The sequence below is a fragment of the Carlito syrichta genome, unplaced genomic scaffold (assembly GCF_000164805.1).
Source record: "Carlito syrichta isolate Samal-C Ts95f unplaced genomic scaffold, Tarsius_syrichta-2.0.1 Scaffold98141, whole genome shotgun sequence".
Lineage (NCBI taxonomy): Eukaryota > Metazoa > Chordata > Mammalia > Primates > Tarsiidae > Carlito > Carlito syrichta.
In genome coordinates this window covers 65,222-84,304 of record NW_007042237.1, presented here as the reverse complement: position 1 = coordinate 84,304, position 19,083 = coordinate 65,222, and the positions used below count along the sequence as shown (strand labels likewise).

The following is a 19,083-nucleotide window of genomic DNA, read 5'->3' as shown; positions in this document are numbered from 1 at the left end:
TGTTTCTAAAATAACAGACTATATTCTTAGAAAATATAACATATTTTCTATACATCTAATAATGTATACAATTGATTGGTCAGTGCTTTATCTGTGTTTTCTACACTGTGAAAAAATATTTCTCAAATGATGATTGCATGAATTAGATCTTATCTTTAACTCCTCAGTGACCTTTCTTTTTACTGCTTTGCTATCACAACCGCGCAAGTTACAGAGAGAAGAGAGGTTTTCCAATATTATCTGACATAAAGACTGACACTAGAGACTCCTACTTTTCCTGAGTATGATATTAAAAGTTAAAAAACCACTTAGTTTCAGAAGAAAGGGAAAAAAATAGATGATAAACACTTCCTGGAAACTGAAGAAATAGGCACACAATAGCAGACTATTCTTAAATGCAAAAGTATGCATAATGGGGCAACTCCCTTGGGTCCCCTCCCACTGTGGGAGCTTTTCTGTCCTCTCAATAAATCCTGCTTTCTCAAAAAAAAAATTATGCATAATGGCTCTGGAGATGATGTTTCTCATAGTCCATAATACTGGAAGAAAGACAAACATGACTTCAATCTGATGTAAAATATATGCATTTGTGTATATATTTTCTAAGGAATAAAAGATTATTTCCTTTAAAATATCTCTTAAAATGTAAGAACACTGCATCTTGGTTTGTCTTCTGAAGAGATTTCCTGCCTCTTAAGTGAGCAGGCCACCTGTCCCATCTCATGCTACCACAGTCCGGTGACCACAAGACAATCCTGGAAGCAACTAGCTTCCACCTAACTTCTTTTCTTATCAACATCTGGTGTGCAACCTTATACTCTGCTGATAACACTGATTTCATGATCAAACCTAAATCATGTCCAAAACTCTGCTACATTTTACCTCTGTAACAATCCTTTCCTCTTCCTTCTCCCTTCTTGGGGGTTCTTTGTTCAAAAAATGCTCATCTCTTTGCTAATTTTCTTAAATCTAGCAGCATATGCTGATTTTGGTCATTCATCAAACCATGATTGAAATGATCTTGGTAAAAACTTTCAATGTTTTTTACCTTTTCAAACAGGCTTTGTCCTTCAAAGCTACAATATCCTCTACGTTTTTCCAGCTCAGATCCCTAAGTCTCACATTTCAATCTTTAGAGGGCTATTGCTTGACTCTCTTGAGGCCAAATCAGACCTTTCCTTTTTCAAAAACATTCTTTGGCTATGAAGAAGTTTTTGATATTTTAAAATTTCTCATTGGGCCAAACATATCCTTGTGGAAATAGGGAATAAATGATAAGTATATCCAAAAATTTTCCTTCAGAAAATTCACATTTATAACTAGATGCTTTCAAACTGAGGAACCATTTAAGGGCATAGATAACACCAAAACAGTTTTTGTTTTTATTCAGGAATTATGTTAATAAAAATATCATTAATCAAAACAGAATAAGATAAATAGAGTACCTTACAGAAGCCTAAATGTTGTGACCTCTGTATTAGGGAGACAAATACATATATAGACTTCATTTAGTCTGTCTAGCTCACTCACACCTCTACCAAACCCATGCTTGATGTCCAGAGCATCAATGAACAGATAGGGCTTCATGGATGAAGCCATTTCACAGATAACATGTACAAACAGTAGACACACACACACACACACACACACACACACACACACATTCCACATTGTCTTTGGGTCATTCATCTGCTGACTAAGTACTTCTGAAATCTGAAGTAGTATCTTGCACAGGAAAAAAAAATGGATGTTGAATAAGAGACATGATTTCTACATAAGCTTTTGCTACCATCTTCCTGTGTAAGCAAATAACCTCTCTGGGCCTCAACTCCCCTCATAAAGAAAATGATGGAATTGCAATAATGAATTCTGAAGTCCTTTTCAATGCTAAAAGTCATTGAATCCATAATACATATAATGACTTTAAAAATATATAAAATGACACAATAGTCTCTAGTGAAATGTTATAAGAAATAACTAATATAAAGTTTTTATTCAGTAATATCCAGCAGCTGAATAATCTTTTTAAGAGTCATCTCATATGTAGAGTAATAGTTTATAATGATGAAAACCTTCAAGATTAATTGGAAGTTCACCCAAAGAATTGAGAAATCATACAATGTGTTTATTGTCCTTTCTCTTTTTCCATTGACTTTTGTAACTTACAAGTACATAATTACAACAACATCACAATTCAACAAATTTCCAGTTATTACTATGCTCTTCTGATTAATTTTCAGATTTTTTAGTTTATGAAAACATCATATAGCTTCCCACTATAAAAAAGGCAAAGGAAAAATAACATTTTACAGATTTCTAATTTCCTTTTAAATATTGGTCATCATCATTTTCACACATAAAGGGTCATTTCCACATAATTACAGGTATAGAATTATTATCAATACACATTATAGTAAATAATATTTCTTTAATTGGAGAAAACGATGGTGGAGTTTCAATTTATATGTTCATTCTTCAATTTTATAATGTTAGAAATGAATATAAGTTGTATATGTTAGCAATATCAGAGATCAGTTCTTAAATCTAAAAAAAACTTTTTAAAAAGGTTCTATAAAACACTGATTTTTAAAGTAGTTCCTATGCCTGAAGATTAGCTAATAACTCATTTTTGAATAAACGATATGGATTATATGGAATGCAGTTGAGCTCTTTATGTTTTTTATGCTTCCCCTGGTAACCACAACCAGCAAAACGGGCAAGTGCTATGTTTGATGCTACTCTAAAGTTGCTCTAAAGAATCTTATGAACTTGGAATTCAAAACCATTATGGAAGCTTCAACAACACATTACAGAAGTGTACCTTTTGCCCAGCTCTCAGTGATTCTATAGGGTTGACTCTCAGTATGTTTTCTTTCTTGATTTACTTGTTTTGACACAGTAGTAAATATAATTAACTTCTAAGACCTGAATTTTTAAAATTAAGCCATATACAAATATTAACATTTTATTGTAGGGTAATTTATCATATACTCACCAAAAATAATTTAAGAAGCATTAGTAGAATGATGTAGTTATATTAAGACCTTTCTTTATCACGACTTATTAGGCCACATAATGTTGTAACTTTCTCTCTTCATTAATTTCTTACTTGTAAAACTCCCTAAACCAGATTTGAAAGGTTTGCATGAACTTCCTTGTATCTCTGTATTTGATTTTAAGACCAGGACAATTTTTACATTACCATTTTGCTCAAGAGTGTAGTTGCATCAAGATAACTCTTGCTATCTCAAGGTAACAGGAAAGTATAATCACAGTGGTATTTTTCTTAAATAACTAAAATATTCTCTTGTATATAAATCCACTAGGATGGCAGTAGTGTGGTGTCTCCTGCCATGCTTGCAGAAAAAAAAAAAAATTCCTTTCTCATTCAAACCTTAGGAGTGGACACTGCAGATACCTCAGCTGTCACTGTTTCTGATGAAAACAGAAAAGATAAAATACCTGACATGTATTCCAAGTGGTTTGTTCTGTTTTTCAGATAATTGTGCAAATGCTAAATTATTCTCAAGAAATAGTAATGACTGTGTCAATCTGGAGTTGAGAGAACACTTTTTTATAACAAAAACATTATTAATAATAAGCTTTTGATATATCAGATACTGATCTAAGTATATGAAATATGTTAGCTCATTTAAATCTTATAATAGCCCAATGAGGTATACACAATTATTAATCTTATTTACGAGTAAAGAAACTTAAGGAGAGAAAAGTTACATAATTCAGATAACAGTGGAATTGTGAGTATACAGCCTGCATCTAAGCCTACCACATATTTAGCTTCTGATTTCTCTATTATAATTACTATTCAACAGTTTTGCCTCAAAGTTTCAAATGTAAGTGGCCAAGATGTGGTTTTCAACCAAATAGTAAGAGTTAGAATCCTCAAGTTCTAGCATCTTACTGTCACATCTGATATTACATGTGTTTTTTGTCTGTTTGCTTGCTTGCTTACTTACTTGTTTTTCAGGGTAGAGGGTGTTTTCTGATCTTTGTTTTTTTGTTTACTTTTTTTTTGAAGCCAAGTAAGAGCTTACAGGCTATAAATGTTGAGGAAGACGAGTGATAAAGATTAAGTCTGGTCAGAAACTACACAACTCACTGGATCAGCAAGTCTTCTCTCTTATCAAACATACCTAGTAGCATGTCTCATATATGAAACTCTGATACTTGTAGAAAGCATTACAATGTGGAGTAATTTTCCTTTTTAAACCTCTCTTTGACATGCGTGGTTTTTTCCAACGTTATTTGTTTCACGTGATTGCTTTCTCTCCACAGGGAAGTCATAAGTTTTTTTAAGGTCAAGTTTTATGTTCCTATTTGTTTTGGATGCACTCACATTTAGAGCTTAGGAGTGCAGTAAATAGATAGGAATGCCGACTCTACAAGTATCAGAGTTTCATATATGAGACATGCATCGTTTGCCACTAGGTATGTTTGATAAGAGAGAAGCCTTGCTCATCTAGTAAGTTGTGTAGTTTCTAGCCAGGCTTTCTCAATCTTTATGCTGCATGATGCAAAGTAATGTAGTCATCTATTTAGAATCACTTTCTTATATCTGTATTATTTGGTATACCTTAAAGCTACATCTCTCATAAAAGGATACATAAATTGGCTTTTGGGGGGATGGTTCTACATTTTAGAATAAAAGATTTAATAATTTTATGAACGATTTGTCACAATTCTTCATCCAGGAAATGTGTATCTCACACTAAGGGAATTATAAGTTGTTAAAATAAAAGTTTGCCATATTTCATCTTTATAGAAAAGAGAATTCAGCATTCTCATCAAAAGTTGGAGGGAAGGGAAAATACTACATCCTTCCTTAAAAGTGATCAAATATAGCCTTCCTTAAGAGTTCCAAATATATCCAGGTTCTCACTAATTTTCTCCTCCAGCTCCTACTTTGCTTCAAGTTAAAATCATCCTTCTTGCCCTAGCTATCCATCTTTAAATAAACACCTACCGTGAACCACTACATTGATTTCATGACCACATTTTTTCATAGATCATATAACCTCCAACTTGAAAATATCACTAAAGAGTAAATAGGATAATATAAAATATTCCCAATGGATTAGATTAATGCTGTCTCTGCACATTAAAAAAAACAAAAAAATTAATGAACCCTACATAGAATAATACTTATTTAAAATCAACTATTATTTTATATCTCTATATGATCTGAAATAATTATACTATGAATATTAAATGTGAATTTTTGAAATTGATGTTCTATAAAATGAAAGAATATGAAACTAAAATGTTGTTTACAAGGGAAACTAAAGGAATTATCACTTAAAACTAAAGACCAGACCTGGAAATGACAATACAGAAATTCATATGGAAACATAAACAACCACAAATAGCAAAAACAATCCTTAGCAAAAGAAACAAAGCAAGGGGTATCACTTCCAGACTTCAAACTTTACTATAAGGCTACAGTAATCAAAACAGCCTGGTATTGGTACAAGACCAGGCATATAGAACAATGGAACAGGATAGAGATTCCAGAAGCAGAGCCTCAATTCTTCAACCAACTCATCTTTGACAAAGTCTCCAACAACAACCACTGAGGAGAGGAGAACCTATTCAGTAAATGGTGCAGGGAAAACTGGCTGACCACATGCAGAAGAATGAGACAGGACTCCTACCTATCACCATACACAAAAATTAAATCTAAATGGATGAAAGACCTGAATGTAAAACCTCAAACTATAAGAATCTTAGAAAGCGTAGGAGACACCCTTATGAAAATTGGAATTGGGAACCAATTCCTATTCAGAACTCGAAAGGTCAATACATTAAGTAATAAAATAGACAAGTGGGACCTCATCAAATTAATGAGCTTCTGCAAAGCAAAAGAAGCCATCAAGAAAGCAGGGAGACAGCCCACAGAATGGGAAAATATATTTGCCAACTGTTTATCCGAAAAAAGGCCTAACATCTAGGATCTACAAGGAACTCAAATGCGCCAAAAGGAAAAAAAAAAAAAAAAGCAGCCCCTTTAAAAAGTGGGCAAAAGACATGAATAGGCACTTCTCAAAAGAAGATATATGGGCAGCCAACAGACACATGAAAAAGTGCTCAGCCTCACTCATCATCAAAGAAATGCAAATCAAAACTACAGTGAGATACCACCTAACCCCTGTAAGAATGGCCATCATTAATAAAACAAACAACAACAGATGCTGGTGAGGATGTGGAGAAAAAGGAATGCTTCTACACTGCTGGTGGGAATGCTAACTGGTGAAGTCCCTTTAGAAGACAGTCTGGCGATTCCTGAAAGAACTAAAAATTGACCTTCCATATGACCCAGCAATTTCCCTATTGGGAATATACCTGGAGGAACTCAAATCATTCTACCAAAAAGATACCTGCACACGTATGTTTGTTGCAGCTCTATTCACAATAGCAAAAACATGGAACCAATCATGTTGCCCATGGAAGCTGGACTGGATAAAAAAATGTGGTACATATACACAATGGAATATTATGCAGTCATAAAGAAGGACCAATATATGGACTTTGCAACAACTTGGATGGATTTGGAGTCGATCATGTTCAGTGATTTATCACAGAAACAAAGAACAGAGTTCCATATGTTCTCACTCATAAGCGGACCTTGAACAATTATAATGCTATAAGAAAGCAACTGGCAGTAGTGGGAAACTGTCAGGGAATGGGGAGTGGGATTGGCAGCTGAGGGAAACTGCTAGAGAGAGGGAGGGGCATACCTCATCAACAAGGGTATCTGCATGATCAATGTTTATATACCTAAACCTGAAATGTACCCCACATCTTTATAATAAAAATTAAATTTTTTTAAAAAATTACACTTAAAAAAAACCAAAAACCAAAAACCAAAACAAAACTAAAGACACCTCAACGTAAATGTTATTTTATATTTCTCCTGGGAGAATAATAATTCTGGAACAGTTCTGTTAAACTTATCAGCTTAATTTGTAACCAGTGGATGTCAAAGGTCAGGGAAGTGATGGGAATCTTTTAATAGTATGATTATTCTCCATTTTAGCCAGAATGAAAATAGATATTTATCTAATTCTGTATATACAAATTATTCCTATGTTACACAAATTCTTCCTCTGGAAGATTTAGCACATCTTTCTTTTCCAAACATATCTATTTAATACCCTATGGTAGATATATTACCAAACACTTGGACCATTCAAATAACTTTCTAAGAGGTTTAATTTTTAACCTATCTTTTCTGATTCAAATTTACTTTAATATCACTTCAGATTTATCTTCCTAAAATTCTGCTGGATTAGTTCACAACCTAAACTGCTGCTTCTGTCATTCAAAGCCTTCCCAATTTGACTTTCTGATATTTTCCATCACTAGTGCTAGAGATAATATTTTTTTGTGTGTTAGCTTGGTTGTTATAGTATCCGATTATTTAATCATTTCTAATCTAGATGTTGCTGTAAAGTTATTTTGTAAATATAACTGACATTTATAATCAGTTGAATTCTATATAAAGGAAATTATCCTTGAGAGACTGGATGGGCCTGATCCAATCAATTGAATGGCCCTAAGAACAGAACTAACAGAACTGATGTTTTTCTGAAGAAGAAAAATTCCTACTATTCCAGATACTGTTCTATCACTTCATCTAACTCATTTATGTCTATAAAAAATCTAGTGAGAAATTACTATTATTATCATCCTTATTTATAGAGAAATAGCCATAGGAATAGAAATGTTCAGGGATTTGCTCAAAGACAACGGGATTTGCTCAAAGATTTGCTAGTAAGTGCTGGAGTCAAGATATAAACCAAAGCAATCTAGGTCTAGAGTGTTTATTGTTTTCCATTTTGCTACTATTTCCTGTACACATAGATATGGTTTTCAAGTGGCAAACATGGTAACAAGAGATACAGAACATCTTTAAAAATAACTCTACTTAGAGGTCAACCTGAAAAGTGCCACAAACAAGGGAATTTAGAAAAAAAGTTACTCAAATTGTTTTCATACTACTTGGTACACATTCAATATACATTATCACTCATGAGGCCATATTAGTATAGACAAAACCAACCTGCCACGTTTTACTGACCCCAGTCTGGGAAGATGTTTCTGCATCCTACACCTCATGAAATATGTCTTACAGTTGTTATGCACCTGTGAATTAGCACAGGCAACTTTTTCATGTAGACAGACAAGCAGATAACTGGCAGAGTAAAAGGTAAGTTCTAATTATAATATAATATTTCAATCATTTGTAAGTCAGTTTACCAAAATGAGGAATTCAATCATATAAGAATAAATAATCTTGGAGATTATAATTGCATCTCGGAGAATATAATTCTATTCTGATTGATAATATTATCAAAAGCTGTACATGCATTTAAAAATAGTAGCAATTTTTAGATGAAACATTTTTATGTATGTTTTATATAGTTTATCAATAGCTAACATGAAGATAATCTATAGAAATGATGAATAATATGAACTTAATTTTCTCATTCCATTAACTAAACTTCTTATACTAAATCATAGCCATCAATCTTCATGTTCACTTCATAGGGAAATTCAGAAGCATTGTTGTGATTTCAAGTATATTAGCTTTACAAAGAAAAGATTTTAGAGCATTTTCTTTGCTGGGAAGTCAACAAGAAAAATAGAGTTACTGCATTCTACAAATCTTACGGCTAAGCAACAGCTCTGGCAGAAATTCTAGATCTACTTTTTGAAGTTTCTTCTGTTGATTCATTCATATTTAGACCAGCATTCTTGATCTTCCCTACTGATTACCATTACTTTTCTTCTCAATAAATATTTTTGAACTTTTTTCCTGAAATAATTCCTATATCTAATCTCATTGTATCCCAGTATAGAGTTTAACCCATAGACTCTGAAGTTCTCTTACAAAAATATGGTAATTTTGTATTCCCCCATGCTGACTTCAAAGTTCAGGTGTTTGAATTTGACCCACTCTCAAATTTCCAATCCCAACTTTTATTAATATTATTTTATTTAAAAGAAGTAGAGTACAATTCAGGATTAGGTACATAGGGGGTCGACATACAGGTGAGGTTTGGGCCTCCCATTGATTCTCACTTCACCTGGTTTCCAACCAAGTATCCTTACTGAGGTCATGTACCTCACTCCCACTCCCCTGGCAGTGTCCTGCTACTGCCAATACCTTTCTTGTAGTATTACCATAAACGCTCAGAGTCCACTTATGAGTGAGAACATGTGGTACTCAGTTCCTTGTTTCTGTGATAGATCACTGACTCTTTGAAAGGATAAACAAAATTGATGGACCCCTAACCAGAATGACCAAGGAAAAGAGAAAAAGCCCAAATAAACACAAGTAGAAACACAAAAGATCAAGTCACAACTGACCCCAAGGAAATACAAAAGATTATCAGAGATTACGATGCATACCTGTATGGAAACAAAATTTAAATGAAATGGAGGACTTCCTGGTATCACACAATCTCCCAAGGCTGAAGCATGATATTGACGCTTAAATAGGCTAATAACAAACCGGGAAATTGACTCCACCACTATATAAAAAAAGACCCTAGACGAGATGACTTTCCAGCAGAATTCTACAAAACATATAAGGAGGCACTGATATCAATCCCATGGAAAGTATGCCAGGCAATCGAGAAAGACAGAACTCTCCCCAAATCTTTTCATGGAGCTAACATCACACTAATACCCAAACCGGGCAGAGACCCAACAAGGAAAGAGAACTACAGGCTAATATCCCTGATGAACATAGATGCAAAAATTCCCAATAAGATTCTAGCAAATCGGATCCAACAACATATCTCAAGAATTATCCACCATGACCAAGGAGGCTTCATCCCTGGGATGTAGGACTGGTTCAACATCTGCAAGACGGTAAGTATAATTCAGTACATCAATAGGTGTAAAACACAAGGAGACTATCTTTAGCAAAACTGGCTGACTACATGCAGAAGAATGAAACAGGACCCTCCCTATCACCATACACAAAAATCAACTCTAAATGGATCAAAGATCTAAATGTAAAACCGCAAACTATAAGAATCTTAGAAAACGCAGAAGATGCCCTTATAGACATGGGAATAATTCCAACTCTTTAATTCACTTTTGTCTCTTCCAAATTTTGACTCAAATTTCTTTGAAAACTATTACAGTCTTGGTGTTCACTAACTACAAAATAGCACCTCTCTTCAAAATCCCTTTTGTAAAATCTCTTTTGTTTGTCTAGTTTTTCAACAACAACAAATCAAATATCTAAAGACATGAATTATAGGCTGATACTTCTACTTCTCTATTAAAATGTAGTAACTTAAACAAAAGAATTTTTTAAAAATATTTTTTTCTGTGCCATAATAGTCTACTCTTAATAGTTTAATCTTAATAGTTTAAGCTTTGTTCCTTTTTTTCTTGAATGATAATTATATTCACTAAAATTACAAATCATTTTTCCCATTTCCAGGCTAGTTTTTATATTTAATTTGTGCAATGTAACGTTAAAATGTTTTTAAAGAAAATTAATTTATTACTTGTATGATTATATACAGGCCACAATATTGCAAATAATTTTAACAATAGTCAGAAATCACGTGAAAAAAAGATATATTTGACTTAAGTAAAAATTAAAAAGAAATTATTTATTTTGAAGAGAAAAATAATTTCCCATACCATAATTATTTTATTCATGTAAGTTTTTTTCAGGAATCAATTACTGGGAAATGTCAATATACAAGCAATCTTTCAAAGATTAACCATGAATTAGTAATAATACTATAACAAAATAAAGTAATATATAAACCATTTTTACCTTTGCATTATAGGGAATAAAATGTTTTGATAAAGCTTCAGGCGTATGCATCCATGTTTTGTCTGCAATAAAGAATAAAGAGTGTTAAATTTAGTACAGGTTCTTATGCTGTCATATTCATGACAGCTTTTGCAGGGCATCTGAGATCAGTGGGAGCACTTCCAATTTTGAGACTCTTTGCCAAATTTGAGAAATAGTAACCAGTCAGATAGAAGAACAAAGGAGAGAGTGATTAATGGATACTTTCCTTGGTATGAAAGTCCCTAGTTTTTCTTTTAAAAAATTTCAAATAATACAAATGTTCTGGATTTTTGAACAATAAACAAAAACTACATCAGTGGGCTATGAGTAATTATATAAATTATATGAAAAAATCATTCTTTTACTTTTCCTCTCTAGAATTACAAATTCTTTTTCTTTTTCTTTTTTCTTTTTTTGAGTTGGAGTCTCACTCTGTTGCCCAGACTGGAGTGCAGTGGCCGCTCCCGGCCACCGCAGCCTCGACCTGCTGGGTTCCGGCGATCCTTCCGCCTCAGCTGGAACTACAGGCACGTGCTACCACACCTGGCTAATTTTTTGATTTACCGTAGAAATGAGGTGTCACCAAGTTGCCCAGGCAGGTCTCAAACCCGCAGGCTCAGGCAATCCACTCACCTCAGCCTCCCAAAGTGCAGGATTACAGGCTGAGCCACCGAGCCCGACTACAAATTCTTTTTCTTAATTCCCAGACTAATAAAAAGTAATCTGCTTTCTAATTCATTGTAATAATTATATTTCAACATCAAGATTGAAATATTCTAAAGGCAAATTATCTTATTAAACTAACATCTGCATCTGTATAAAGCTGATATAAGCCAATTCTTATTTAGAAATCAATATACTATTAAGACAAAATTTATTCTAAATTTAGAGAAACATTTATTGAAGGTATGCTATCAGGAGATTTGGGTATAATTAATCCTAAATGAAGTAATTTAAAATTTTACTTAGACAAGTGTAATGAAATTTCAGAAATAAAAGTCATTCAAAAAATAGAAGATATTGACACTAATTGTATTATATATTATCTATATTTGTGTTATTTATATTTTTCACTTAATCTTTGAACTTTACTAACGTACAAGGATGGAAAAAAAGTGTTAATGTTTATACAAAGCTACTGGCTAATTTTTTAATATATTTTAGAGACAGGTCTCACCAAGTTGCCTAGGTTGGTCTAGAATCCCTGGGCTCAGGCAATCCTCTCGCCTGGGTCTCCCAAAATGCTGGGTAAACTGACTTTTTTTTGAAACTGCATTTGTTTGAAGTAAAACTTCTCAATCATCAAATACACTTTGTCTCCATTAATGCAATTTTGTTTGTATTTTATTTCTCATGGGTGTTAAAAAATTGTAATCAATGCTATAAATAGAATAAAATCATGAAGAATCCATAGATTGGTACTATTTCTGACGACTGGAGTGAATAAGTGTTAGCCATATTTGGGTAAAATAATTTGAAGAGCAATGCCTTCTAAGCTTCGAAAAATACTGACATTTAACATGTGAAACCTGTATTTCCTGTACGGAGTTTCATTTTAATTATGCTTTTTATGATTGTTAATAAATATTAATATGCTTATTACAAGAATAACTTGTACTTCAAATAGGGATATAGTCTTGCCTTTTGTATATTAAAAGAAATCACAACACTGTTCACCAAAACGCTAAAACACCAAACACTTGCCTTTAGGAAGCCTGAAGATATTCAAATTTTCTTTTTACCTTTTCACTCAATTTTTCTCATGTCTTCTTTCCAAAATATATGAGACTTCTCAGGAAGATTAAAGTCTGACTACCAGGTACCCTTTGTGTTGCCACGTACCTGTGACATTTCTTTCTTCCTCCCTCGCAAAGCAGTGCCCAGAGACTACTGATTCCTCCTTTGTGCTAGTAATATAGAAGCCCAAATGTCACCTGCATACAGACTATTTACGTAGTTAATCCTCACTCGTATCCCACATCTCTACAATGAAATAAAATTTCATTAAAAAATAAAAACTGTGCACACGCACATACACAATGAATTTTGTGAATGTAAGACTCATCAGAACTGTGGGAGGTGCAGCAATTACAGTTAAAATTCTTATTTCTCCCATTTTTAGTATGTTTGCTTAGTGTGCTTGTAAATTCTAACATTACTTTGTATTTGTCAGTTTTAAAGTTTTAAAAGTAACTGCATTTTTAAAAAAGTCTGACTAAAGTCTCAGTTTGATGGCTCATATCAATCCTGGTACAGAGATAATTATTTTCTCCTGTAAGCTACTATTATTTGAAAAGTGATAATATTGCCTCTGTCACAGTCTCATGTTGCAGTGACCTATAAGGTGGGTGAGTATTTGATGACAGACTTAAATAATCACAATATTAAGTTCCAGTGGATAAGGTGCAGTAATTACGATGACAAAATCAGCATTAACTTGTCAAGTGCTGGTGATTTAGTGGTAGTTCATTACATAACCTCTAGTAAAGGCACGCCATTTCAAAGTCTGAAGGATTTCCAAAATGATTTCTTACTGTCATCCTAATTTATACTTTGGCAAAATAAAAAATGACAGAATAAAACTCTTCATATTAACTCTTAGAGATATGATTGAATCTTGAGGAGGAAATACACAATGATGGCTCTTGGTCACTATATATGACCACTGAAGCAATTCACTGTATGGAGCTAACACAGAAATGGGAACAAAGGCATTTTAGAAAGTATTCTCACCTTTCTTGAAATTAAACAAAAATCACTAACACAATATTGAATACTTACATGAGAGGAAATGTCAACATTTCAAAATATTTGACAAATATCAAACTACTCTGCTGTGTCAATAAATTTAGGCTTCCAAAATTCATTTAGATTAAGAGTTCATCAAGAAAGATGCAGTAACTTCATTATTTTTTGTATCATAGGAGTTTACCATGGTGAAACACCTACTTTGAGTATATTAAATTTAAAACAAAATACTGTTGAATGGATGCATTTGAATAAAATCTTTACCAAAAAGAAAAACAATTAACTATGAATTTTATTTTATTTTATTTTTTGAGTTGGAGTCTCACTCGGTCGCCCAGACTGGAGGGCAGTGGCCGCTCCTGGCCACCGCAGCCTCGACCTGCTGGGCTCCGGCGATCCTTCCGCCTCAGCCTTCAGAGTAGCCGGAATTACAGGCATGTGCTACCACACCCGGCTGATTTTTTTATTTATTGTAGAGATGAGGTCTCACTGCCCAGGTGGGTCTCGAACCCGCGGGCTCAGGCAATCCACTCACCTCAGTCTCCCAAAGGCGCGGGATTACAGGCTGAGCCATCAAGACCGGCAACTATGAATTTTAAGCGCTATGCATTATGATTGTATCTATTCATCAGAATGTCAACTAAATTAAAGAAAACTAAATGTAATTAGTTGAATTATTTAATCACATTCAGATGATATGTTTTATGCTTTTTTGCTAAGCAATGTATTTCTATGTAATAAATAGAATGCAGAATTTTTAAAACTAAAAAAGAAAGCAAGCATGGGAAAAGAATCAAAAGAAATTCAATCATTAAAATTTAATCACTGACTATATTAGTCTAATTTTTAAAGAGTTTTTCAAAACAGCTCAAAATGATATGACTCCAATATATTCAGTCCTTTTCAGAATCTTTGAGCAATTCTAATACCATTAGAGTATGTGCAAAGAAAATCAGTGAAATACTTGGCTCATTTAATCAAAGAATACCAACTTACTAATTTGGAGGTTTAATAAAAATAAAAAACATTTTTTAGATTTAAGATGATTTTTCCCCCCTTAAGCTTCTGAGGCCCAGGATCATTTATTTAGTAAGGTTGCATGCAATGACCACCTAAATTGGGTATCTTTGAAATAAAAAGATGAGCTTTTAGTGACTGAAGATCAACTTGCTTTATTTAGAATACTGAACACAGTGTATGAGGATGCTAGTTTTTTGAAAATATGACTTGCATTATATACTCTCTAGTGATACAATTATAACTCCAAATTGTCAGGGTGTACGAACTCTCTCAAAAAATTCAAGTTTCCATCTCAAATTAAATCGTGCCATTGGAGAAAGCCTGGATCAGGGCCTCTAAGAATTTTTTATTTAAAACCTCACTAAATGAAAAGTCAGCGTTGAATGATGAACTTAAGGTAGAACTTTCAGGATCAAGTTCTAACTTGGAGCAAAATTCTGATCAATGATTTCCTGATAGGTATATTTAATCATTAGACTTGAAAAATAAACTATGTTGAAAGAAATGAAATGAGACTGAAGCAAATCAGGAGGTAAGTGCTTCTTGAATCTCCAAATCACTCCAATTTCCCCCACAGTTGTATTCTCACTGTGCTCAAATGAGACAGATATACAATTGCTAGCTACTCAAATTATTATTCAATCTTTGAATTTATCAATGAAAAACAACTCTAAATCTCCTTTATGTAAATAATAAATTGCAAATGTGGACTTCCAACCTCAAAACCACAGCAAAGAAAATTGCAAGTATATAAAAAGATAAAGTTTAGAAGTTTTTTTTTTAAATAAGATAGTGTTTTTAAAGTAGTAAGTTGTGAGGTAAAGTTTCTATTGCTTATTGATATTAATATTTTAATATATCATAGAATTATTTCTAGACTTTGTTACTAGTAAAAGTAATAAACGGAAACATTATTTCACATTAGGTATATGTTTTAAAATCAGAAGATAGAGACTACCGACTTATTCCTCTTATTCAGAAAAATAAGTTATATAATACATTTCTGGCTTTTGAGGGTTGACAGTGGCTTAAAGGTCGCATTATCTAAATTCCTACTGAACTAATTAATCTTCTGTACCACATTCAAATGTTTGAACACCTCTCACTTCAGGAACAGGGGGAAAAAGGGTAGTAATTTGCGTAATACCATTAAACTTTACATGATTTTGTTGGAATTTTGTTTCCTATATTAAATCAATGACCTATAACTTACAACTATTTGTCCTTTATTAAACTCAGTCCTATGGCAAAATGGCAAACCTTCAAACACAGAGAGACAGCTCTCATTACCATATTAAAAGTTTTTAGCCATGCTTCCTCTTGCATGTTTGAAAGCCCTGAAATCACCCCCTAGGTTTCTTATCTGGGCATGTTACATTGTGTCATTTAACCCTTTAACTCTTTAAAGAGAGAAAATACAATGCCTGACCACATGGAACTGAACAGAACACCCTAGTCTATGGGTTGGAATTATTCATTATCTCTATGTTAGAAAATAAACTGGAGCCTTTGATAATCACATTGTTGATTTTATCCATAAGTCATTTTCTACCCACACAGATCTTAAGATGTATTGTCCAAATAACAGCAATATATGAATAATGATTAAAAATGAGATTTTCTGGACTCTTGCATTTATTTTTCCCCCCAAAACTGTAATCCTAACATAGCTTTCATCTTTTCCAGCTTTCAGTCATTTCTGAATTTGATTAGCATTGTTTACGTATTCTCTCCAAATTCATTGATAACATCTTAAACAAGAGAGAGCCTCATGCCTTCCACCAGAAAATTCCTTTGAGAATTAAAAGAATTAATTATTTTAACTTCACTTAACTAGACAAAGCTATCTAACTTTTTCTTTCTTTATGAGCATATCATGAAAATAGTTTGTCAAAAGCCATGCTTTACTGCTCATTAAAAAAAAAAAAATCTAACTAGTTGTTTCTTTCAGTCCTAAACAGATAATTATAATACATTGCCTTTATTTTTATTTTTAATTTCCATCATTTAATTAATTCATTTTGGCATCACTGCTAATCAGTTCACCATTGACCAATTCTCATATATTATTCAAGAATACATGAAGCATGTGTGCATACAAACACATACACACACACTTACGAATAAATTTATGTCACTGTAACCTTATGTAAGCCCAGTGAATTTAGTATTCTATGGCTGCATAAGAAAAGTTAGGACTAGGTTTCAGGTCATTTAATTATTTGCAGTTTCACAGCATAGCATAAAATTGCCAGAGAACATATTATATGTTGTGAACTCAGTGTACTAAGCAAGTTTGATCTTTCATTAGAGTGATAAACAAAGAAAGTTAATTAGCAATGTTTGCAGAGGTATGTTGCTCTAATCTAACTTCAGTCCTCGGCCAGGTGGTTTGATAGTAAGAAAAACTGATTTCTTTACATTCCTGCTTTATGTTCACAGTAATATTGATTTGACTCTGAAATCCTTTAAATGAACACACTCACCTTTCTTCCTGCTAAAAGCACGGTTCATGGTGAGGATTAGAAGACAGATGTGCAGTTCAATCACACTTTATATCCTGTAAAAAATGAAAGAAGATTCAAACATAAATGAAAGACTGTTGACTGACCTCTTTTGTGTTAATGCATTTTTAATCACAAAGCTTTTAAAATTTTTAATAAATATATGCAAACAATATTCTAAAGTGTCCCACAGAATACCAGGTAAGAATAAATGCAAAAAATTATATAAGTAGTAGTAGCAGATGAAGCAACGTATCAGCTGAAATGCCACCAAAATTCTTGAATTTTGTATTTTCCTATTATACATCTGCCATTAATTATTCTTCTCTGAAAATTTAAGGAGAAATTTACTTTTTCCTGAGCTGGTTGGTAAGAGGTATACTCAAGTTTGGGGTTATCATGAATAGCAGTGGTAGATAAATAGTGGTAGATAAAGTATTTTGATTACGTTGAGGAAAAAATATTTTTAAAAATCCACTCATACATCTAAGCACTTATTTACTTTTTATGAGGCCCAGAGAGGCTTCAGAATTATTTCAAAATCGCAAAGACGGGTCATGTATTAGGAGTAGTGGTTAAGAATATGGTTCCACTGAAGGTTGCTTTCCAGATTAAACTCATAAGCTTAGTGTAAGCCCAATTCTACATGCTTCCATCTTCAGATGACAAGAGAACCATTGAACTCTGGGTAAAATCTTCCCTACTCCTTATCCATTATTCCCCACTCCCTGCTCATCATTGCCCAGAGGTCTCAGCTGATGGGAGACAGAGAAACCAAGAGCTCTACATGATTCTGGAAATGCCTTCTCACATTTCACTCTAAGACTCAAAGACTCACCACCACTTCATGCTGAGACCTTCATGATAGTTTTATCAAGTCCTTTATTCCTTTATTCTAAGTCAACTTAAGAAGCTCATGTCATTCTCATCATTCAAACTCTGATCTTAATGAATTACATTCTGTGACTACATCTCTCACATCTCATCTTCTGGAAACATTTTACTGCATCATCTGGCATTCACAGGAAATCATTATCAAAATGTACTTGGCAGTTTTTGAAGATTTCCTCAACTTTCTTCCTCTTAAGTAAACCTAGTTTTTGCCAGAGGAAACTAGTTCTCCTGAATTGATTTCAAGAGGTTGTCTGTTTATCTCACATTCATATTATACCACTAGATCAAGAAGTTATGAATCTTCAATTATTGTACCTCTGTTCTATTTCAAAACTCCCTATTTCTTTCAAGATTATGCAGACTATATATATTAGATATGCAAGAAAATACAATACAATAGATAATACAATATGTTCTGCATTATCCCAAAAGTCATTTTTTACCTATAACCTACTAGATCTGCTTATGTACTAATCATATCCTGAAGGAATAAAGAAAGGTAAAAAAAAAAACCAACAACAAGCAGAAAAGGGACATAATGCATCCAAATGTAAGGTTTAACTTCTCTGGGAAAATAAAGTAAACAAATTCTGAGCAGTTTATTAAGCAGCAGATCAAACTCATCACTATCAGGTAGATATTTTCAACACTAGCAGATTGTATATAAAAAAGGAATTAGGATTTCTGGCAAGATGGCAATGGGGCAGCTTGGTCTGTGAGACCCTCTGCGAAAGAGAACACATATAAAGACTCTAGCTCTCTCCCAGGGGCTGCAGTTCCCATCATCGGCAGCCTGCTCTTCACACGGAGCTCAGCTGCCACCACTGCTCAAACATCACAGCAGTCTGGATGGCCACTGCATCCGCGCCACCGCTGCAGCCATCACCCCACCCATGCCTGAAGTGACCCACGACTTCAGACCATGAAGCCCCTGCAAGCAAGATCTACTGAGATCGCCGCCGCTACCACTGCCACCATCACACCCTGCCTCTTGCCCAGAGCCAGGCTCCTGGAGCTCCTCCCATGTACCATGGGCAGCTGCTGCCACAGCCACTCCCATTGCCAGCTCCC

General features: G+C 33.6%; 1 protein-coding gene across 1 annotated transcript in view; it reads right to left on the bottom strand.

Moving 5' to 3' along the window:
* Positions 1-17,177, bottom strand: part of LOC103265487 (PTB domain-containing engulfment adapter protein 1) — a gene marked incomplete at its 3' end in the record, with an annotated part of 91,294 nt that extends 74,117 nt beyond the window's left edge. Inside the window, exons 1-2 of the mRNA XM_008063149.2 lie at positions 17,101-17,177; positions 10,826-10,887 (exon numbers count right to left, since the gene is read on the bottom strand). Of these exons, the coding sequence (XP_008061340.2) occupies positions 10,826-10,887; positions 17,101-17,128 (90 nt within the window). The remainder of the gene's footprint in view (positions 1-10,825; positions 10,888-17,100) is intronic.
* Positions 17,178-19,083: the final 1,906 nt, after the last annotated feature.